The 22,961-nt window shown below is 39.8% G+C and overlaps 5 protein-coding genes across 7 annotated transcripts; 2 read left to right on the top strand and 3 right to left on the bottom strand.

Moving 5' to 3' along the window:
* Positions 1–1,487: 1,487 nt before the first annotated feature.
* On the bottom strand, positions 1,488–6,713 carry LOC135943399 (U2 snRNP-associated SURP motif-containing protein). 2 transcript variants are annotated; one of them, XM_065489909.1, is made up of 20 exons: positions 6,563–6,713; positions 6,290–6,502; positions 5,886–6,096; positions 5,633–5,822; positions 5,252–5,574; positions 5,036–5,199; positions 4,869–4,931; positions 4,651–4,694; positions 4,300–4,404; positions 4,125–4,240; positions 3,648–3,756; positions 3,433–3,595; positions 3,293–3,372; positions 3,043–3,238; positions 2,842–2,983; positions 2,737–2,787; positions 2,486–2,675; positions 2,279–2,432; positions 1,806–1,924; positions 1,488–1,757 (listed from the first exon to the last, which is right to left on the bottom strand). In XM_065489909.1, exons 2-20 carry the CDS (start codon positions 6,308–6,310, stop codon positions 1,580–1,582), a joined length of 2,619 nt encoding a protein of 872 aa, XP_065345981.1. In that variant the 5' UTR covers positions 6,311–6,502; positions 6,563–6,713; the 3' UTR covers positions 1,488–1,579. The 2 variants fall into 2 exon arrangements, with proteins under 2 accessions (XP_065345981.1, XP_065345980.1); XM_065489908.1 differs by lacking the exon at positions 6,563–6,713 and having other exon boundaries at positions 6,290–6,509.
* Positions 6,714–6,847: 134 nt separating this feature from the next.
* LOC135943400 (RNA-binding protein 25) lies at positions 6,848–14,084 on the top strand. Of its 2 annotated transcripts, none has more exons than XM_065489911.1 (17): positions 6,848–7,154; positions 7,219–7,363; positions 8,753–8,781; positions 8,838–9,096; positions 9,207–9,344; positions 9,400–9,594; positions 9,647–9,747; positions 9,842–9,922; positions 11,043–11,353; positions 11,951–12,092; positions 12,146–12,312; positions 12,362–12,515; positions 12,570–12,836; positions 13,109–13,361; positions 13,418–13,581; positions 13,646–13,792; positions 13,846–14,084. In XM_065489911.1, exons 2-17 carry the CDS (start codon positions 7,276–7,278, stop codon positions 13,936–13,938), a joined length of 2,589 nt encoding a protein of 862 aa, XP_065345983.1. In that variant the 5' UTR covers positions 6,848–7,154; positions 7,219–7,275; the 3' UTR covers positions 13,939–14,084. The 2 variants fall into 2 exon arrangements, with proteins under 2 accessions (XP_065345983.1, XP_065345982.1); XM_065489910.1 differs by having other exon boundaries at positions 6,849–7,154; positions 7,211–7,363.
* A 330-nt stretch (positions 14,085–14,414) lies between these two features.
* ghi (ghiberti) lies at positions 14,415–15,620 on the top strand. Its single transcript, XM_065489937.1, has 3 exons — positions 14,415–14,551; positions 14,606–14,728; positions 14,882–15,620. The coding sequence occupies exons 2-3, from the start codon at positions 14,629–14,631 to the stop codon at positions 15,025–15,027; spliced, it is 246 nt and encodes an 81-aa protein (XP_065346009.1). The 5' UTR covers positions 14,415–14,551; positions 14,606–14,628; the 3' UTR covers positions 15,028–15,620.
* On the bottom strand, positions 15,611–19,680 carry LOC135943404 (tubulin beta chain-like). The gene is made up of 3 exons (XM_065489917.1): positions 19,523–19,680; positions 17,151–17,615; positions 15,611–16,737 (listed from the first exon to the last, which is right to left on the bottom strand). The coding sequence occupies exons 1-3, from the start codon at positions 19,577–19,579 to the stop codon at positions 15,922–15,924; spliced, it is 1,338 nt and encodes a 445-aa protein (XP_065345989.1). The 5' UTR covers positions 19,580–19,680; the 3' UTR covers positions 15,611–15,921.
* Positions 19,681–19,927: 247 nt separating this feature from the next.
* On the bottom strand, positions 19,928–22,601 carry LOC135943405 (tubulin beta-1 chain-like). Its single transcript, XM_065489918.1, has 3 exons — positions 22,439–22,601; positions 21,141–21,605; positions 19,928–21,084 (listed from the first exon to the last, which is right to left on the bottom strand). Exons 1-3 carry the CDS (start codon positions 22,493–22,495, stop codon positions 20,269–20,271), a joined length of 1,338 nt encoding a protein of 445 aa, XP_065345990.1. The 5' UTR covers positions 22,496–22,601; the 3' UTR covers positions 19,928–20,268.
* Positions 22,602–22,961: the final 360 nt, after the last annotated feature.

Here is a 22,961-nt window from a genome sequence, read left to right as displayed (position 1 = left end):
ATCGATTTAGATAGTAAGTATATGAAAAAATATTTTTTTCGGATTTCCAGGGGGTGGTTAAGGGTTTGAAGGGGGTGGACACCCTTATGATCACTTGCATTACCTAGGGGAGGTCATTACGTATCAAATGGTGTGCGGTTTTTCTGAATCGAACCCATAGAAGCTGAGATTAAGCGGAAAACGTGTTTTTATTTGCGATCAAAAGACCCGGAAAACATCGATTTTTAACACTCAATTCAAAATATCTTGAAAAAGAAAAAAATAAGTCTCGCCAATTTTTTATATGTTGTTACCATGGATATGAGGCACATTTTGGCTATTTTGAATTTTCAAAATTTTATGTACTAGGGTATGTGGGATTTTTTCGAAAAGTTTGACCCCAATTTAGTGACCTTGACTTTTGACCTACGAAGTTTTTTATCTTGGGGAAGTTGTTTGGCGTTAAACGTAGATCATTTTGGATACAAAATTTTTGTGTTTACTACAAACAGAGTCAAAGTTACAAATCGCCGAAAACATCACCTTTTTCAAAAATCTCAAATTTTGAACCCCTGTAAAATGGGCAATTTTTGGAATTTTCACCTAATATTTTAGGGTTCAACTTAGGTCCCCTAGGGCAACATCTCCACCGAATTTCATCAAAATCTGAAGACCACTTGCCAAGGGGGGTGTCACTTGATTTAGATCCTTCCATATAAAATCGAAAAAATACTTCCTTGGAATGTTTTGAAACTGAAATATTTTTTATGAGCATAAATACATATAGTGTGGACTCAGTTAAGTGTTCAGGTATTTTTTTTGTGACTCAAGAAGAGCTGTTTTGGTAAGTCTTTTAATGAACGAAATTTTGGCAAATGCGTCGTCACTTATCGAACCTGAGGGCTTGATAATTCACCATCACAGTAGGTCCTTTATCCCTCAAATAATATTCCACGACATTATTGTTCATTACAACTAAAATTCGTGCGTGGAAGTCTACATTATTACGCGGTAACGAATTAAAAAATAAAGCTGCCACAGATGTTGCCATGTTTGAGTGAGAATAGGCAACAGAAACGGGCCAATAGATAATCGGTAAGACACATGAAAATAACCGGATGATAATGTAGATTCATAATACCAAATATTATTTGTCCAACTTAAAGAGGATATTAATAAACCGGTTTTTTGTTGCTCCTGTAAAATCGATTTCTGTGCAGTTAGAGGTAAAAATTGCGGAGGTATTGTAATTACCAGTCATTCTGCGCTCGCTACCAAGCGTAATTAGAGTCAATAGTCGCTACCACAGCGAAATATTACAATAAGGTTGCTTTCATATTAATAAGCCGTGCCTGATCATTTTTGATACAGATAGAGGTTAAAGGGGCCTCCATAACCTGTAAGAAATATTCATCAAGCGAAAATAATTATTTTAATGAGTAAAATAATTAAATGAATATATTATTGCTAAATTATTCAAGATTATAATGTTAAATATACAACACCTATTTCATTTGGAAGAATTTTAATGTACCTTGGAATTTTAATACAAAACATACACCACCTATCAGAATTGATCTGCTAGGTAAAATGCCAGTTCTTAGTGCTTATGCTTGTGTTTGTGTCTCTTTGAAGGTGGCGAGACTGAACTTCTTCCTTTTCGGTATGGGGGGGATCGAGATGGAGATCTTCTAGAAGATCGCCTAGGGCTTCTGCTTCGGGATCTATGGGAGCGACGTGAGGGAGGTGAATTGCTTCTTGATCGTCGTTTTCTGGAACTATGACAACATAATTTCCGCAAACTTAAAAAAAATATCCGATCTTACCTGCTGCTGTAATGGTAGTGGCTTTCATCAGGCGACACGCTGTCTCTACGTCGGCGACGCGAGGAGCTTTCACGCCTGTCATCATTTGATCTTTCTCTTTCTCTCTCACTGCGTTCGGCCTGAAAAATTCACATTTATATAAGTTTTTAAGTTAAAAGAAAAAATACAGCAATTGAGCAATGGGTCACCTAAATTGGCCCAAATTGATGAAGCCAAAAGATAATATTTTATAAATTTATACATTATTGTACTACCTTTTTTAAAATAACCCATATTGCTCAAAATTAGTTAGAGAATACGAAGAGATTTGTTTAGATTTAATTTGAGCCAATTAATGGTGACCCATTTTTTAAGTTTAACTTGCCTCCAAATGACTGGAGTTGTAGATATTTTAAATTTTACTCTCAACTTTTCCTTAGAGGAAATTACTAAGTTTTTCCTCCTCCTAGTCTCCTGAAAAAAAATGTATTTACCTTTCTGAGAAGCTTTTTCCTGTAGTGCTCAACCTGTTGCAAAATGCTAAAGCCTGGCTTCATAGACCGGTCGCCACTTTCCAATTGGTCTTGGAAAGTCATGACCTTCAACTCAATTTCACGCAACTTTGCCCTTCTTTCTTCCGTCATCTCCCTGTGTGACTTTAGACTGTTTTAATGACTCAATTTAAAAACAGATACCATTACCGGCTCTCAAATTCTCCTTCCAAATCGTCAGTGACAACTCCATCATCAGAATCATTGTCATCATCTGCACTCCTTGTATTTGAATTCTCAAGAGACTCCCACTTCAAAGTTGTCATTGCTTGCGCCTCAACTTGTTCAGGGTCGACTGTCTCCCACTTTGAAGGAACAAACCCGGCTGGTTTCAAATCACCTGAAAACCAAATAGTTACAATTAAACTTTATTTTATAAAATGAGGAAGGAATTTAACAACCGTAATGCCGCCCATCATCATCCATTGGAATGCCATCGATATCATCATCCACTGTATGAAACTATTAGTCAGCACTCTTTTTTAAAAAAAACGAACAACAATTACATGGTACTCCGTCTAGATCTGGATCATCATTTATGAGTCGATCTCTTGCTGCCTTAAGAGCTGAGCCATCAAGGGGAATGCCGTCAAGATCTTCACTCTCGTCATCATTCTCTGCTGAATCTTCTCCAGGTTCTTCCTCAAGCTGGGAGATAGGCAACGGTTATTTTCTCAAGACAAATTGCTATTTTTCAGGCAACTCACGTTAAGGAGCTTTGAAAGTCCCAAGAAATTGTTCTGTAATCGGATAAGGTAGTCTCTAGGATAAATGGTCCAGTCTTCCCATGCTCGGAACACTTGCATGACTCTCATTTTAAATGCCTCTGCCTTTAATCGGCTCTCTATGCTTTTGTATGCATCACTGAAGCTGATGAATATTTGAGGCAGTTTTGACTCAAAGCTGAAAACATTTGATGTATTTCAGTATCAAGATTTGAAACAGCAGGTGTTATACCCTTTTCTGTAGAATGATGCGTTTGTGATCTTCACCCCGCAGTTGTGCAGGATGTCAGAAATCAGATAGAGACGAGCAATCTGTCCGAATGACCAGTAGTGGTAAAGCTCAACATTGAACATGTTTCAAATAACGCAAACCTTCTTATGCATGGCAGTAGTGCCTATGTTGAGGGATTCTGCAATGCATTCGCAGACTTCCTCAGCTGCCTCTGAGTGTTCCATGCAGAAAGCCATCACCTCCCCAATTTTTTGCTTTTGTGGAGTCAAGTTCCTGATCATGTTCTCAAACCGATCTCTTTGCCTGCAAAATCGGGTCATTTTTATAATGTTGGAAAATTTGTTGCAAAACTTACGCAACAGAAAGTTCGCCTTTCTTTGGCTCTGATGGATCTGGCTCCACCAGGTCTTCAGGCATTCCTTGCGTAAAAGGATTCATAGGAGGTGGTCTCCAGATGGAACCACCTTAAAAGAAAAATTTCAAAAACGTCAAAACTATTTTCAAATCCAAGCAATATTCAGAAATTAAATAAGAACTGCATATATTTATTATCATTTGGTGTTTGGTTATATTTCAAAATGTACAGGGAAGGCAAAACATGTATATTTGAAACGAAAATGAAAGAAACTACGCATTTCAACAGCATTACTCTTAGTACATCAGATTGGGCTTACTCAAGCGTTTCATTTAAAGTTAAAAAAAAACTTTATTTGCGTGACAAATTTTAACAAAAATGTGCTATTTATAACTTGATTTTTTACGCACTTAATGCAAAGTTAATCAGTTCGCTTGTTTTGCACTTCCTGATTTTGACTCAGAATTTTTTGCTGACCTTTAAATATTCTGAAGTCTTCAGTAATCCATTTGTTCTGGGGGTCACCTTGGAGGATAGAGAACAGCTTAAATCTGTAATAGGTGTGCGCTGGGCTCTGGTTCTCAAACAAAAACCTAAAAATTTTATCTCAATTCTGTTCTTCTATGCAATAGTGTTATAAAGTAAATCTCACCTGAACATGGGATTATTTATTTCTCTGTTCATAATCATGGCTTCAAACAAGGGACCTTCCCGAACAACAAACTCCACCATTCGATGTATCAGAGACAGCAAGTTCCTGGAGAAACAACACAACTAAGCGTCCACGCAAGGCACCCAGTGCCTTTCAATAATAATCACATTTTCCTTGCTTTTTAGCATTGGAGATAATATTATAACAGTGAAAAATATTGGGGGGATTCATTAAAACAGATGATCATGAAATTGATCAAAAGCAAATGAAACTCAAACGGCAAGAAATATGATTGTCATCATCATTTGCAAAAGAGTCGCGTCGCCAGCCAGACAGACAACTATACAGTACCTCTCCGTGGGAATAACCACTTTCACAACAGCCCTGGACAATATCTGCGACAAATCAGCAATAACAACATCAGAGGGTGTATTCAGGGAAAACAGCGTTGAATAAAATGAAAGAATCAAATTGAAAAAAAGATAAAAAATAAAATAAGGAAATGCCCTACTGATTGGCAAAATCTTAGCCTAAACAAGTCAATGGCAGCCTGCCATTATATTCTTTACCTTGTCGAACTCTTCTTTGTTTGGGTCTTCTGCTTCTGGATATGGGGTGCCAATAGGCGGAATCTAAAATTATTGGGCAAACAATTGTGAGTGTGCTCATATATATTTTTTCAAATCATGCCAAGCATAATTGGAATGGAAACGATTCGTTAAGCATTTGATTTTACCTTGTCCTTGTCTTGGTAGCTAGGTTGAGCATTGAAGGGAAGTCCCGAAGGCGGAGGAGGCATCATCAACTTGGCGAGACTTGGTGGAATGTAGATAGGGTATGACGGGATTGGTACAGATTTTCCCCAGCCAAGTTTCATTTCGTAGTCCATTATCATTTTGCCTGAAATTTACATTGAACAATGGCTGCAGTTTTGGACAAATTAATGTCTCACCTCCTAAGTGCTTGAGTGCTCGTTCTCCATCCTTTCTGTTCATATATGCCACAAAACCGCAGTTCCTCCCGCGAGCTTTTTCCTCATCTGACCGGGGCCACATGATCTTGATGCTAGCTAACGGACCATACTTCCCAAAAATTTCCATCAGCTGCTGCTCGCTGATTTTTGGGTTGAGGTTGCCAAGATAGAGATTGGTAGTGTTGGGATCAGTCTCTCCCTTTGCCATTGCAAGAGATGCTGACGATTCATCGCTGTACTTGCTGGGGTGACCCGATATAACTTGTTTGTACTTGTGTCTTTCTTCCCTCTCTTCCTGGATCCTACATATTAACAATAAATTATTATAAAAAGGGTTTGTGTAACAGAAAACTAATTTACATTTTAAGTTCTTCTTTAAAAAGTTCTAGGTTGCTCTTTTTCTTTTCCTTTTCTCTCTTCTTTCCAGGTTTATCTGGTTTGGAATCATGACTGTGCCTTGATGAACTACTGCTGCTGCTGCCTTTCTCCATACTTTCTGCCAGCCTGGAGGTAGGCTTGTATAATTTGCCCCTCTCTCGAGTGTCTTCCTCTAAAGGTACAAATTGGAAACCTTTAAATGAGCCTTTTTAGTTGCAAAAACGCATCAACTCACGTCTCCTTCCTGCATCGTAGGTTCCAGCTTTAACCCAAACTTTACTTGATTTTACTGGTGCTTCTTGGAAAGTTTCAACAAACTCTTGGAAAACCTGGGCTGCGGCCTCTTGTTGTTCCTTTTTCTTTAACTCTTCCTGCTCCTTTTTTGACAACGTACGTTTCCCCATATTTCCAATGGAAAAAGCCTTCAGCTTGTTCTCCGCAATTTTCTGAGAAGTTGTATGTCATTTAATAAAAATATTTGCCTTGCGTAATACATACGTTTAAAAGGGATTTTCTTGTTATTTCATAATTATAAAGAATACACAGATGATGACAACAAAACTCAAGCAAACAAAAAATATCAGTCCAACATTATGAATACATACTGAACGACAAACACTTAAGAAAAGGGTGACAAACCTTTGCGAAATTATGGGCCATCTTTGTTCTGTTTTTAGCGCATGTGTTAAATAAATGCAAGGCTAGTTAAGGATGCTTTGGTGAAGTTTCAGTCACATCTTCAAGAGAACTGCAGCTGCAGTGGAAGATGCCAATATTATACGCTCCCTCGCCCCTCGCGTGTAGCAGGCACGCACCGCACAAACAATGGGAATAATTTGTTGGCTTCAGGTCCTGCAAAGCCAAATGGGAAAAATGTACAAACACAAAAGATTATTTAAATGATCAACTAACGTTATGCTTTCCACTGGGATTAATCAAAATAATACAGATACTCGGTACTCAAACAAGAAAGTTGATGCACCGCAAAGCAAATTCGCTTAAATAATAGCACATAAACAAGACGGCCAAAACCAAATTGAACCGATTGGTGACTGTCCTGGCATCTACACCACAACGACGGAAACAGTGCACATTGCTTTTCTCGTGGACCACACCCACTTTTTTTTCCAAAAATGCTACGAGTCTAGGAGGTTTGCTTCTCAGAGATCAGGAGCGAAGCAAATGTTGAAGATCGACTGGTTCGATTTGAGTCGAGTTTCAGGTTCAGGAGAAGCGAGAAGCGAGGAGAGAAGCAAGCTGCAAACAGTCGAAACAACCGGCCCGCAGGAAATTTACGAAGTTTTTCCTTCCTTTCACGTCCATCAAGTTTCCAGTGTTAGCAAAATCTTACCTCTCTAAGCCCCAGCATTTTCCGCGCGTATTGTAAAGTCGAGAAAACAGCGTGGTACTTCCTATCGCACTTTTCTTGACGCTTTAGTTGACTGTTAATGAGAATTGAATCAACCAACTCTGTTTGCTTCTAACTGGCGAAGATTCGTTGCAGGTGAGCTTTATAAAACCTTCGTTGCGCCTTCCACTGTATCACTAATATTTGCTTAGTATTCCAGGAAGTCGTCCTTGACTCGTGTTGCAGGTGCTAGAGAAGGCACTGACCCAACACAAGGATGTCATACCCAGGACGACCCCCAATGGTGCCAGGGATGGCCGTGCCGCCTCCTGGGATGAACCCTTTGCCCTACATGGGAATGGGTGGTAAGATTTTTTGACAGTGTACTACATAATTTAATTTGCTACCATAGGAATTAAAAATAGAGTCAGAGTGCAAATTACGCAAGGATAGTTTTGTGACAGCTCCTACGGCGCGGCCACTTAAATTTTTAGAATACATAGTCAACAGCCTGCTAAAATATATGCTTGCAATCATTTCGAATTGGTCTTTACTATGGTTCAGCAAGGCTTTTTTGCTCAATACATTTGCCTATCCAGACAACTTAATCTTATAACATTAAAAAGAGGGTGAGAAATTGGTTTGGCAACTCTTGAACTGTTCCTTAAAAGATTCTTTGAATGCAAATTAGGTTTTCATTCAAACACAGACTTTGTGGTAGCACTGAACTTGAAAGCAGTTATCGGGCACTTCCATATTTACAAACGGGGCCAGCTGTTTCATTCTGTGTGCTCTAGTCCTGACAAATAGGTAAAAATAGTACATTATTTTGTGAGATTTGAATATTATATTTATTGTCAAGCACAGATTACAATACACATTAGCAACAAGCTTGCGTCAAGTGACTTCAGCGCGCTTGTTAAAGGAATGATCACACTTAAACAAACTCTGACATTTATATTGCTGTCCTCGCCAACAAAATAAAGGGTAGCACTATTTATTTGCACCTAAATTTATTTGCGAATACGAATATGGGCTGGAGGACTCACCCTCAAACCTAAATTAGGTGCGGGTAGTGTTTGGAGGGTTTTGTCATCCTATTAACACCATATTTAGGTTTTCTCAATTAAATAGTAAAACCTTAATTATATTGGTGCGGAAATTTGAAACTCTTTTATCGCCAGTAAAATACAGAACGCGAGGTAGAATTTTGCCAAAAAAAAGTCTCAAATCACGTAACTTCCAGGATAATATATGCGGAAAGAAATGAACTGTATTTTTACCTTTAAAGTTCACTCGTAACCGCAGCATAGAGAAGAGCCATTATTGATTTCTATACTAAATACCTACGGCTATTTTTCTTAAATCTTACTTTCCCGTTGATATTTTGACTCATAAAGTATCTAATTAATAATAACTGCCACTAAACACATTTGTATGAAGTTGATATTTTTTCGAGATCATTTAGAGTTATTTTTGAAGTGCGTCACTTATTTAATAAGATTTTATTTTTAATCAGGTTGTACATATTGTAAAGTAATCAAACTTGAAGCTCTGTAATTATAATCAAGATTTGGCCTCAAATAAAGTTGTTAGACAATAATTTGCGATCAAGGTAATATAGGCAGCGCAAATTTTACTGCACATTTCCATTGTATTAATTTTTTCAATCATTGTAAATCAGTTTAATTCTTCTTAAATGCTATTGCGTTGAATCAATTTAATACTTACACTGACAAATGCGATAATTGCAGGTCCTCCGCCAATGATGATGCCTCCTCATGTGAGTTTTAAATATTTTCCCCTCATTCCACGATTGCTGAAAAATATTTTTCACAGCTGATTCCACCTCCAATGCCTCCGAACGCCCCTTCAAACTCAGTTATTAGGGCATCGTTCAGGCCAAACATGAACAACCAGGCGCCTCGACCACTGATGTCTAAAAGGGTAGCTGAACCTTCATCCTTGCAGGCTGTGACAGTATTCGTGGGCAACATCACTGAGAGGGCGCCAGATGCCATGATTAGGCACATCCTCTCAGCATGTGGTACAGTTAATAGCTGGAAAAGGGTGCAAGGCACATCTGGCCGAGCTCCAGGTAAAAACCTTTATTGATGCCTAGATATTTCTTAAATAATTTGGATACTAATTTTTAAATAAAAAGTTTCTTTTCTTGAAATTGGTTAATATCATGCTCTTCAAATACAGCGTTCGGGTTTTGCGAATATGCCTCACCTGACAGTGGACTTCGAGCTGTTCGACTGCTGCATGACTTTGAAATTGGAGGCAAAAAATTAGTAGTCAAAGTTGACACAAAGACGAAGGAAGTTCTTGACGAATTTAAAAGTATGATGAGAAATTTTGACACTTAAATGCATCGATCTTCTGATGTGGTTTTAAGATGAAAAGAGACAGAAGCTCGGCAGGAGCAACAGCGGTTCATCTCCCTTGCAAGACGAAGCCCCAACAGCGGCTGATGAAGAGAGTAATGATTACATGGACGATGAGATGAAGGCAGTTGACTCATCAGCACTGAGTAGGATTTCCAACATCATGAACGACTATAATAAAGACATAGAAAACTACACCCCGCCAAGTATGTTGACACAAGTTTTGACAAGATGTAGAATAAAAAAAGCATTCTCTAGTGAAAAGATCCGGCAACAAAGACAAAAATTCAACTAAACCTCAAGAGAACTTTCTCAAATTGGCCCAAGGATCCATGCAACAAGGAATTGATGGAACGCCAGTAAGTAATTTGGTACACACTGTTAGAGTATCTCATAAGTCATGTTTTATTTTATAAGAACAATCTATCAAATCAAGCCTTATTGAAATTTCAGGACTTTGACGATGGAGAGATGGAAGAGGGCAAACGGGACCTAATCACCAGAGAGATTGGCAAATTCAGAGAAATTATGAAGGTAAGCACTGGTCAGTAATACCTGGCTGACTTTATTCTATATAAGAAAATCTTGATGCTTGTGCAGTAATCAAATAGTTACAAATTACTTCCATAATAATACCAAGAGGTGCCACTTTGTCAAATACAAAAATGAATTGTTCCCCCTCAGAGTCACAAAATATGAATACCAAAAATGTGTCCCGTACAAACGTGGGGGTGACGGCTGGAATTCTTTATACATTAATAGGATAATGCTGATGGTTATTTGGGGTCGCCTGGCACAGCTAGTGGGGATCTGTCATCTACATGTTTGTGTGTCATCATCGGTGAGTATATTCTGCTGACATAATTTTAATTTGTTGCTTAACATCAAAAGAATTGATCGCACTTTTTCCTTTTTACATTATATTTCGAACAACATAGTTCATAGCTTAGACATTACTTTAATCAATGAAGTGCATAATTGTAAAAAAGATACTGGCCAAAATTTCTTGTACCTTAATCTCATGATATCGAAAATTGTGTTGGAATTGTGAGATCTTTGGAAATTTGGTGATAAATGTTTATCAATTGTTTTCTAGTAAAACTTCCCCAAGCAGCAATCAAAAACACAATTTAATGTCCCGTAAATGTAGACTGGTAAGTGACTATGACTTAGCTTTTGGATACTTTACATATCTCATTATTTGTGGTGTAATTGATCAGCCTATTGCACAGCAAAATTGTCCTGACGAAACCTTGTGCTTAAGCTGGCTGCTGGTTTCAATTGTCCTTTATTTTGTAAGGGAAAAAAGTAAACCAGCAGGCACGCTTTTCCCCTTTTTGTTGATCACCAATCGGGTCTGAGTATTTCGATCCACAGACATTGTTAAAAATTGAAAATTGGCTTCCAGAGTGAAATTTATACTATGTAAATGATACCAAAATATTGATGGTGGGTTTAATTTGTTACTGCGAAGGGAGGATTCACTTTAAGCTAACGAAGGACAAGCGTGGATATTGATATATTTTTAATTTAAGGGTAAATGTGACGTAGTTCACAGTATCTAATTTATAAATTCACCCCCTCAAAAAATGGATCTAGGAGTAATTGTTGTTTGATATCAAAATATTCATCGCAAGCAATTTTTTATTTTCAGAAGCAGGAGGAAGAAAAGGAGCTTGAGAGAAGACGTCGCGAAGCGCGGGATAAAGAGCGGCGTGACCGAGATGGAGGACCCAAGTCGCCGTACCATCGAAGGGACCGCGCTTCACCCTCGTCTCCACCGCGAAACTCAAGGTCGCCTCCCCCGCTGCCCTCTCGTTCCAGACGCACCTCAGCCTCACCTCCTCCCCCGCCAAGGTCGCGACCTCAGCCACCCTCAAGAAGCCCATCGCCAGAAGGCTCATTCTCCAACAAATTGCGTGCGAAAGCAAGAAGCGAGCGAGAGTGGAGACGATCGCGATCGAGGTATTTTAACCATTTTCATACTAAATTCTGATTTAACATCAAGCCTAGTTTTGAGTTTGTGGACCGGCGTGTATTTTGCAACTTCTGATCCCTTTGTCCCTGGTGTTCTCGATAAAAATCATTAAGCAGGGCTATGAGCCATGAGCCTGTTAGGATTTGGTTTTAGATTGGTGGCTTTTTTGTTTTACAAGTGAAACTTTTTTAAATTCAGACCTATTCATCCGCCATTTTTTTAATCCAGGGTGGTGGCTGAAATTTTACGAAAAAAAGGTTTTTAATCACGCTGCTTTAATTTTTTAGTATAACTTGATATTTGTATCCTTTTACTTTTTACCCTATAAACTTATTCTGCCGTATTCGGAATTTTCCTGCCTTGCTATAAAAAATTTCGAGCTCATCATTTCAAGAAAAAAATTCGTGCAATCCACATTTTAACCTCTCTTGGGCATTTCATTTTCGGGGAAAACTAAATTATATCCGCAAAGAGACGGTTGGGGAATTACATGTTTAAGAGGGCAATCATTTGATTAATTTTTATCCCTACAAGAGTTTAAAATGCTTTGTGAGTAGAGTTAAGTGTAAATTTTAAACTTATAGGTCCAGGGAAAGAGATCGTGAAAGAGAAACTGATGTTAAGCGAAGTGAAAAACAAATACAGAGGGACAGAGAATTGGAGGAAGAGGCAAAAGAAAAGAAGAAGTCTGAAAGAAAGGCCAGAGAGAAGGAGGCAGCGTATCAAGTATGCACATGCTGTGGTTGCGTAGAACTGTTTTGATTTTCAAAATCTCGCAGGAGAGACTTCGAAACTGGGAAAACCGAGAAAAGCGGAAAGCAAAGGAGCACAGCAAGGAGAAGGATAAAGAAAGAAAGCAATCTGAAGAAATGTCTAAAGAGGGAAGACGACTGAAAGAATTTTTAGAGGACTATGACGATGAGAGGGATGATCCCAAATTTTACAAGTGAGTGCTTTCACCACCTTATTGTGCAAATATTTAAAACCTTCTGCAGGGGCCGGGAGCTTGGCCGACGCCTTGCACTGCGGGAGCAGGAAATCGAGGCTGATGCCAGGGACCGAGCCAAAGAGCGCGACGAGCTGGAGGAAATCAAGGCACAAATATTCTCTGACAAGGAGTGCACGAACCCGCTGGCAGAATTTGAAAAAGTGAGCGTCGACGGTTGTTTCAGTTTACAGCAATCACCAATAAATTGTTTCTAGATAAAGCAAAACCACGACGCCCTGTATCAGCCGAAGATCTTGGTGAAGGTGGAAAGCAAGCAGGCGTCTCAGGTACGTCCTGGAAACTCGCCCAGCCTGGAAAACGAGGGCTCACTTTCATCCATGCCATCAAAGAACGCCTCACCTTGGAAACCACCTCAGGATGACATTTCCACCTCAGCTATGATGTCGCCACCGCAACCAGCAACATTCCATCAACAGAACCTTGCCGAGCAGGAGGACAGCCAGCTTTCAGCTGTTTCTCAGGTAGCATTCTAAAGCAGCCTCACGGATGTAGGGAGTAGATGCCGAATTTATTTTGAGGGTTTCAAAATTAAATTTCACCAAGAGAGATTTAGGCAGATCATCGCCACACCTGTCCATAAGAGAGTATTATTATGTAATATGCAAATGCAAACTATCATTGTGTTAAAAAGTTAAAAATTCAGAAAGGTACAAAAAAATTTGAGCCTTTAATTTCTATTCAAATTTAACTGTTACTGTGATATTTATGTTATATTGTGTGAATTTTATGTTAGACATCCATGGAAATGGACGTTTCATCCCCTGTCGGCGGTGGCGACTCGTCATCGAGAGGATTCTCAAACTGGAACAAATCTCCATCTAACCGAGAGATCGGCGCAAAGGTTTCCTCACCAGGTCACAGCAATGCAGCTCCTCCAAACAAGAGAAAGAAACTAGAAATCAAAGAAGTGTTCAACACTGAAGATGACGATGACAGCAGTTTGGGCGCTGGTGCAAGCAGGAAGCGAAAACCTCTAGTTCCTTTAGGTAATAGACCCAAATCAGTTTACCATAGAGTCCAATAATTAATCCTTTTTTTATAGATTACGGCGAAGAAAAGGTGCTGAAAAAGAAAGATGCTGAGGCCAGCAATTCAAAGGTGTCACAAGAGGAAAAGAGGAAACACATCAAGTCACTTATAGACAAAATACCTACAGATAAAGAAGCTCTATTTGCATTTCCTATTGACTGGGGTGCTGTGGACTCGGTAGGGATAGAATGATCTCTCGTTCTTTGCATTTTTACCAACCTTTTCGACCTTTCTGTTGCAGAACCTCATGGAAAAGCGAATCAGGCCATGGATCAACAAAAAAATTATCGACTATATTGGAGAACCAGAGCCTGCCCTTGTCGATTTTATTTGCTCCAAAGTAATTTTAGGAAGCGACCCCAAGGGGATTCTTGATGATGTGCAAATGGTATGCATTCTTCTACTTCTTTAAAAGATAAATTTATTTATATTCTAATTCAGGTTTTGGATGAGGAAGCTGAAGTATTTGTGGTAAAGATGTGGCGACTACTCATCTACGAAATTGAATCTAAAAAACTTGGACTTGTTAAATGATAAGGGAGCACAACAACTGTCTATTTCTAGTTTTGGCATATTCTAATGTGTTTTGTCAAAACCAATGATTTACCCTTACTATCATTTCAAATATATTATTTGTTATGTAAATTGCAATCATTAAACTAATAAGTCAGAGAAATGTGCATTTATGTTTTATGTAATGTTGCCCTTGTGTATGTACTTTTATTTTGCAACAAACAATATAAATTTGATGCCAAACTTTTCCTACCTTAGGACCAAAACGTCCTTGAGACAGGATGAGAACATTGATTGTCGTTGCAAATAATAATGATTTTGAAAAATATGTTGGCATTTAATTCAATTTGAAATTTTAAGTGTGTCTAAAATTAAGAAAAATCAAACATGAATGAATGTCACTGTGGGATCAAGCAAAGCAAAAACGAAAGAAGTGATAATGCTGATCCAGGCTTTAAGGAAGCCTTAAATAAATGAAATCGCGTTATTTGTCATACCCATGGACACTCCCCCTCGTCAGTTGTCTGTTTTGAAGCAGCTGCGAATAGGAGCGTGCCGGCTAGTTTCCTTTTTCTTTATCACTCAGTAATCAAGCAACCTGGTGTAGCGTTTGCGTGAAACCGGATATTTTGTGGTAAAGCAAAACGCACACGATTCACCTTTTTAATTGACCATCTCTTCATTATAGGCGTTGTTCTTCATCCAACAGCTATGATTCGATCAGTGTGGAGGTTCATTTGCTACTGGTACTTTCGCTACACCATGGTAACAGAATTGTACATGGTTGAGCCTTGGGAACAAGTTGTTGTCCGTATCCTTTTCGCAGTATTAATACAACGATTAAAATTAATACATACATTTTATGTTAGTTCATGAAAATTATTTATATAATAATTTTGCTTTTTTGTGTGGCTGTTTTCAATTTTTGAAATGATTTTTCACCTTAACCACATTTATTCCTCAGATTGCTTTTTCCTGATGCTGTTCCTCATTCTGGCGTATTTTAATTATTCTGTACTCCTGGGCACCGTTTCATTCTTGCTTCCTGTCAAGAACACAACGCTTCAACTTAGCAACCCAGACATGATTTCTGCATTTTCAACTCATTGAGGAATCTGCGTGTAAAGCATCGATCGTTTGTGATTTGGACTCAAAAACAACGATATCAACTGTGTGTTTGTTTTTTATACCAAACGTAGGTCTAGCAGTCAATATTATTTCTTCCTTGTGGCATTATTAAATGGATTGCCCAGCATTTCAATAATTCATCGCAATGAATATCATTTTGCTTTGTTTGATACAGGCAAATTTGAAAATGTTCTGGGTATTCTGCGTTTAAAACAAATTTAGAATGTCTATTTTACGTGAACACTTAAATGTTGCTAAAATATTTACTGGATGAATATTTTTTGTTCAAAATTGATCTGTAACAGATTAGTTTCTAAAAACTTTGAGGATTTTTGTTCATTATAAATATGCCATAATAACATTGATATTACAAAATGATACTCCTGACTCACTAATTTTTTCCGCCATAAAATTACCAAACTTCCCTTTATAAGACCAGTGAATTCTACTTCCTCAAATTATGTAAGCCTTATATTTTGTAATCAATTATCTAGAAATTAGTATTTAACTTGTGACATTGTCCAGAAGCGGGTAAAATTTACGAAGGAATAAATAACCATACAAGTGATATAAAAGAGGATTTATTTCAAAATAGCTGATGCGATAACCACAGATGATCTTCAGTCAGTTCGAAAAAAATTTGGAATGCATTACTTAAATTCATTAACATGGTCGCTTGACTGCAAGAACAATACCAGAAAATTTAACAAGACTAAGCCGAACAGTCGCTGATTTAAAATACTTTTAATTGGCCATACCTGCTGTTGCCGCCCAACCTACCAAACTAAGTCATACCACAATATTAAACATGATTAGAAATCACTGCCTTTATCAGCGATTCTGTCATAATAGGGGACGTCTTTTTTATTGACAGCATTAATCCTCTTCAATTTCCGGCTCCTCATCAAACTCAGCATCATCATCCACAGCAGCCTCTTGGTACTGCTGGTACTCGGAGACGAGATCGTTCATGTTGCTCTCAGCCTCGGTGAACTCCATCTCATCCATGCCCTCGCCCGTGTACCAATGCAAGAAGGCCTTGCGCCTGAACATGGCGGTGAACTGCTCAGAGATGCGCTTGAACAGCTCTTGGATGGCGGTCGAGTTGCCAATGAATGTGGCAGCCATCTTGAGGCCTCTTGGCGGAATGTCGCACACGGCGGTCTTGACGTTGTTGGGAATCCATTCCACGAAGTAGCTGCTGTTCTTGTTCTGGATGTTCAGCATCTGCTCATCAACCTCCTTCATTGACATGCGGCCACGGAAGATGGCGGCCACCGTCAGGTAGCGGCCGTGTCTGGGGTCGCAAGCGGCCATCATGTTCTTGGCGTCAAACATCTGCTGGGTCAGCTCTGGAACGGTGCAAGCCCTGAACTGCTGGCTGCCTCTGGAGGTCAGCGGAGCGAAACCAGTCATGAAGAAGTGGAGGCGGGGGAAAGGCACCATATTGACGGCCAACTTGCGGAGGTCAGCGTTCAGCTGGCCAGGGAATCGGAGGCAGGTGGTGACACCGGACATGGTCAAGGAGACGAGATGGTTCAGGTCACCGTAAGTTGGGGTGGCCAGCTTGAGAGTCCTGAAGCAGATGTCGTAAAGGGCCTCGTTGTCAATGCAGTAGGTCTCGTCAGTGTTTTCGACCAACTGGTGCACCGAGAGGGTGGCGTTGTATGGCTCAACTACAGTGTCTGACACCTAAAATCAATGGCAGAAGTGTAAGGACAAGGACAGAGTTGCAAGAGACTCGCAAGTTTTTACCGGTTTTTCTCAATTTATATTAATTTCTTGTAGGCAATTTTAGCACAGTTGAGTTTATTCTTCTAAATTGAAAACTGTCCATTTTTTATCCTTACAATTAGTAAATATATTTCTTGCATTTCCTTGCGCAATAATCAACTGGAAATAAATGGTAAAAACCAGTGGGGAAAAGACTAGTCGGTAAAAATATATTAGGCAATAATAAATTTGAAAAAGCAATTAAAGAGAAACATTAAATTTAACAGTAAAGGATCTCAATTTCAGTTTTTGTGCATAACTACTTTAACAGAATGTTAATTTTAGTTGGGGTTCTAATAATATCAGAGAAAAATACTAAACAAATAAATTACCTTAGGGCTGGGGACGACTGAGTATGTGTTCATGATCCTGTCGGGGTACTCCTCCCTGATCTTGGAGATGAGGAGGGTGCCCATGCCGGAGCCGGTGCCACCACCCAAAGAGTGCGTCAGCTGGAATCCCTGCAGGCAGTCGCAGCCCTCAGCCTCTTTCCTCACTACATCCAAAACTGAGTCAACAAGCTCAGCGCCTTCTGTGTAGTGGCCCTTGGCCCAGTTGTTGCCGGCGCCGCTCTGTCCGAAGACAAAGTTGTCTGGCCTGAAGAGCTGGCCAAATGGTCCCGACCTGACGGAGTCCATGGTGCCAGGCTCAAGATCCACAAGGACTGCCCTGGGCACGTATTTGCCTCCAGAGGCTTCATTGTAGTAGACGTCAATCCTTTCGAGTTGCAGCTCGCTGTCTCCATGGTAAGCGCCGGTGGGGTCAATGCCGTGCTCGTCAGAGATGATTTCCCAGAACTGTCGTTAAAAAATGGTAATTTTCAATCACCTTTTCTATTTATAGTAAAAAATATGGGAACACTTATTTACTACAACAAAAAATTTAATTTTTTAGATGCAATTGATGCATTTATTAAACATTTCTTGTTTTTCGCCAGAAAGGGTATATGTAGTCAATATTTCTTCCTGTTCCTCTGATGTGCCAACAAGAAAGAGATCCAAATAACTAACAATGAACCAAACCATATATGGTTAGGTTTACTTTTGTACTGCTCCCACCCAAACTTTTATTCCTGCACAATTTCAGTATTTACGTTATAGAAGACATTTACATCGGGATAGAAGATTTCAGACACAATTTGCGGATAAGGCTCTCAATTTTTTCAGTTTAAATATCAAAGTTGACTTTCGTTTTAACAAGGGCTAAATTTTGGGAATTCTGTGTCGACTAAGACGGCTAGAGGTACTGTAAATTTCGCACAAACTAAATTATATGTGTTCTTAGCATGGAGTCATAAATTTAATGTTTAAGGATTTTATTTTGATCCTTTCACCACAGAAAATATGATCGATGCTGACACTTTGGGCCTTTGGCTGAGATTATTGTGCTCATTGGTGGTAGAGAGTTCATTAAATAAAATAAACGGTGAGTAAAGAGTAAACTAAGCATTTAAATATTCTAGTGTTACTTTCGACCAGTTATTTGATTTCTGAATATTTGCATAATTAGTCATCTGTTATCTATAGTGTCTGGATTGCTAATAGCTGCTGACTATATTATGTACATTATTTCAAAAATTTAATTTTCAATACAAGCCAAACTCCTACATTAAATTATGGTGGTGATTCATCCCCTCCCCTGGTTAAAACATTCCGTTCACGCCAACACAAAACAACTTTTGGCCACCTACGGAATAAAAAAAGAGAAGGAAGAGGGACGTGGGAGAGTGCTCTCTCAAACAAGGCGATAATTTTTGCTTTCTGGCATGAGTCATCCGGTCAAATCTGGCTCTTACTTTGCCCAACAATTTTACTTTAATCTTGCTAAGCTCTTTTTGATTTTCAATTTTGAAACCATTATCGTATTTTTATGTTTTTTGGACTCTGTGAAAAACATTTTAACGAGTTCTTAAATGGTTCAAAATTTAACTTGCATGTTTTGGACAATACTGAAAGATTATCTTAAGTCAATTAAAATACAATGTAAAAATAATTATTTTTCATAACCAAAAAAGGCAATCTTTCGAGCCGTTATTTCGCGGCCTTCAGCTCTCTATAGATGAAAGTAGGAGAGCTTTTTGATTCGCTGTGGCCACGGCTGCGTTGCGACTTTCAATTGGCAGAAATAATGGGGGCGAATAGGGTGAGCAAGCGCGTCTAAAGTGACTAATCGCTGTCGTTAGCATGAGCAACAGTGTAAAAATCAAAAACCGGGAACAAAGACGTGGGAAATTTCGAGTGGATGGGATCAAACGTGTGCTTGATTGTGAGAATATTTACGTCTCACGGCTTGGGCAATAGCTAATTTTTTGGATCGGTAGCGTCAAAAATATTAAGCAGAACAGATTTTTCACAAAATTAAATCATATTACTTTGTGAGGAACTCGTCCTAAATTAAAAGCAAACTTTCCGCGTAGCTACTGTGTATGTACATACTTCACTCCTGCATTTTTGGTTAAAACCTCGATAATTAATTAGTGCAGGATATCCAGCAAAATTGTTTCGATCCGGCTTTAAGCTGCATATCAAAATTTATGACGAACGATGAACCGCAAGGATATAATACGTTAAAAATGTGACACGCGGCTGACATTTCAAACCGGCACTCTCACACAGCTTCGCCGACATTTGTAACAGGCAACGGCTTGTGGTGGTGAAAAATCTGTTCACATAAATCACAAATCCAAGTTAATTAAAGCTCTCACCTTAGCACCGATTTGATTTCCGCACTGGCCGACCTGAAGGTGAACGATTTCCCTCATTTTCCTTGTTTCTAGTGGTAATATATGTGACTTAATCAATAGTTTGTCTGCTACAAGGCTAGAGTGGAAATTTCAGCTTTTATATGCAGTGGAAAGAAGTACTAAAGAAGGCGCGGCGCTTATGTGGTAGTCAGCGCATGTGAGCGTCAGTCGAACTAGAATCTCATTCCTTGAACTGATTTTGGTGCTTTATCAGGCGCAACTTGGATGGTCATTAATTACTATGACACTATCTTCGAAATTTGTGATACGCGACTGTAAAAATAGCTGACAAACAATAACAGATCTTTTAATGTCATATTAAAAGGGTTCATTTAGCTTATGTTGCGGCAAATCAAACAATACAAATTAGCTGAAGATATTCATTTATTTGCACTTGAAAATAAATACTGATTCTTACAGCAAAGTCGGTTTGAGCTGGAAACACACTGGTAGCTTTTATCATTTTAATGAAAAATCAGGAATGTTCAAAACAAAAACCCTAGCTGTGAAGGTCAACTGCCAAGTAGACTCGTTCTTTGGATTATTGCTAAATAATGTTGAAAATAACACAATCAATCGCAATTCTTGCGGAGATTCGTAAATAAAAAATGACTGTAGCAGCAGAAATGCAATTCAATTTACAATTGTTTAAGTAGTAGAGAAACAGCAAGAAAATAAGAAGCCCTTCTTAATGGTCATGAAAACCCTTAGTTCTCCTCAGCTTCGGGCTCTTCATCAAACTCCGCATCCTCATCAGCGGTGGCCTCTTGGTACTGCTGGTACTCGGAGACGAGGTCGTTCATGTTGCTCTCAGCCTCGGTGAACTCCATCTCATCCATGCCCTCGCCCGTGTACCAATGCAAGAAAGCCTTGCGCCTGAACATGGCGGTGAACTGCTCAGAGATGCGCTTGAACAGCTCTTGGATGGCGGTCGAGTTGCCAATGAAGGTGGCCGACATCTTGAGGCCTCTTGGCGGGATGTCGCACACGGCGGTCTTGACGTTGTTGGGAATCCATTCCACGAAATAGCTGCTGTTCTTGTTCTGGATGTTCAGCATCTGCTCATCAACCTCCTTCATTGACATGCGGCCACGGAAGATGGCGGCAACGGTCAGGTAGCGGCCGTGTCTGGGGTCGCAAGCGGCCATCATGTTCTTGGCGTCAAACATCTGCTGGGTCAGCTCAGGCACAGTAAGAGCGCGGTATTGCTGGCTGCCTCTGGAGGTGAGTGGAGCAAAGCCGGGCATGAAGAAGTGGAGGCGAGGGAAGGGCACCATATTGACGGCCAACTTGCGGAGGTCAGCGTTCAGCTGGCCAGGGAATCGGAGGCAGGTGGTGACGCCGGACATGGTCAGGGAGACGAGATGGTTCAGGTCTCCATATGTGGGTGTCGACAGCTTGAGGGTCCTGAAGCAGATGTCGTAAAGGGCCTCATTGTCAATGCAGTAGGTCTCGTCAGTGTTTTCAACAAGCTGGTGGACCGAGAGGGTGGCGTTGTATGGTTCGACGACAGTGTCTGACACCTTGAAGAATAAAATCATTAGAAACTATGCATTATGAAATTTGAATCAAAGCTTACTTTCGGGCTAGGGACGACTGAGTATGTGTTCATGATTCTGTCGGGGTACTCCTCCCTGATCTTAGAGATGAGGAGGGTGCCCATGCCGGAGCCGGTGCCACCACCCAAAGAGTGCGTCAGCTGGAATCCCTGCAGGCAGTCGCAGCCCTCAGCCTCTTTCCTCACTACATCCAAAACTGAGTCAACAAGCTCAGCGCCTTCTGTGTAATGGCCCTTGGCCCAGTTGTTGCCGGCGCCGCTCTGTCCGAAGACAAAGTTGTCTGGCCTGAAGATCTGTCCAAATGGTCCCGACCTGACGGAGTCCATGGTGCCGGGCTCAAGATCGACCAGAATGGCCCTGGGCACGTACTTGCCACCAGACGCTTCATTGTAGTAGACATTGATGCGTTCCAACTGTAATTCGCTGTCTCCATGGTAGGCACCAGTGGGGTCAATTCCATGCTCGTCAGAGATGATTTCCCAGAACTAAAACAATTAAACAATAATTAAAACTTTAAGTTGTTTTCAAATTTTAATAAATTATTGAAAGACAGCCAAATTAAGGAGTAAATGGCTTGTATATAAGGAATTAACTCTCTATTTTAAAAAAGCGAATCATATTACTGTTGATAAATAAAATTAATTGCGTTTCCAGCACGCGATGTAGGTGCATTAATTAGAACAGAGGGTCGTTAAAATAATATTGCAACTAGCCAATCGTAATTATTGTGGGGGTTTCCCCTCTGTGTAGCAATCGATGCATGACGGTTTAGTGCGGATCAATAAACGCCACATGCGAAGGGTAGCGTTGAACATGGGGCGTATCATGTATTATATTAAGTACCTATGTATTCATATAAAGTATATATGAAAAATATAAAATTAAATGGCGATTCTGAGTAAACTCTAAAGGAGATGGCGTCAGAGCTTCATTTTCCACGTTAAATTGTTAGCGATAAGCCAAATTAGGACTTGCATGAGCCGGTCGACTCAACCATGTAAGGTAACTTCCTGCCCGGTTTCGCTCCATGTTATTGATGCACTGCGGCAAAACGAATTTTTTTATAACGGGTCACTGTAAGCTTCAACCGACCGGAAATTCGCAAGTTAGGCTAATTAACCGAGAAAAATACTAACTTAATTGAAAGCTTGATCCTCACTTTGATGTTTGAAATGTTTTAAAGCTACAAGCGGCGGTTAAAAGGCTCGAAATCCAAAAATCGAGTAAATTAAATTCGCCGGCAGTAAGATGGCAGCCGTGAATTCATGCATATATTTCCTGAAATTCTCCACTGAAAATAATGAAATTCTCATCTCACCTTAGCACCAATCTGGTTACCGCATTGGCCGGCCTGAATGTGAACGATTTCCCTCATTTTGAATTAAGATTTTTGGCTTGAAAGTGCGAGCGACAGAATCTCTCCTCAGCCTGTCAACGGAGGAAGCGCTTCTGAAAGCAGAAAATGCGCGCGAGCGAGCAACGGTCAAACTAGCAGCATTCCAACAAAGAGGCTACGAGTGGACGCCATGTTAGAGTTATGACGTCAGAGACCCTCTACCTATTTCCACCATGCCATATTATTGATTAGCACAGCGCCATGTTGTACTCCATTTGAAATGGCTTCTATTCAAGTCTTAGCAACTTGATTTAGATTTTAGGGCGTTGGACAGCAAAATCCGCAAAATCAATGACCAGAAAGGTACTAGCGCGCAGGCGTCTGCAGTAACACCATCTGCCGCATAACGCTGAGAACGCGTCCTAACGGCGCGAATTCACTTTTCTAAAATATTAAGACGTGTATTAGAACAGGGAGTAGAATTGAAAATGAGAAAAGTAGAGTG

Source organism: Cloeon dipterum, chromosome 4 (genome assembly GCF_949628265.1).
Source record: "Cloeon dipterum chromosome 4, ieCloDipt1.1, whole genome shotgun sequence".
NCBI classification, from domain to species: Eukaryota; Metazoa; Arthropoda; class Insecta; order Ephemeroptera; family Baetidae; genus Cloeon; species Cloeon dipterum.
This window is presented reverse-complemented; position numbering and strand designations above follow the sequence as displayed.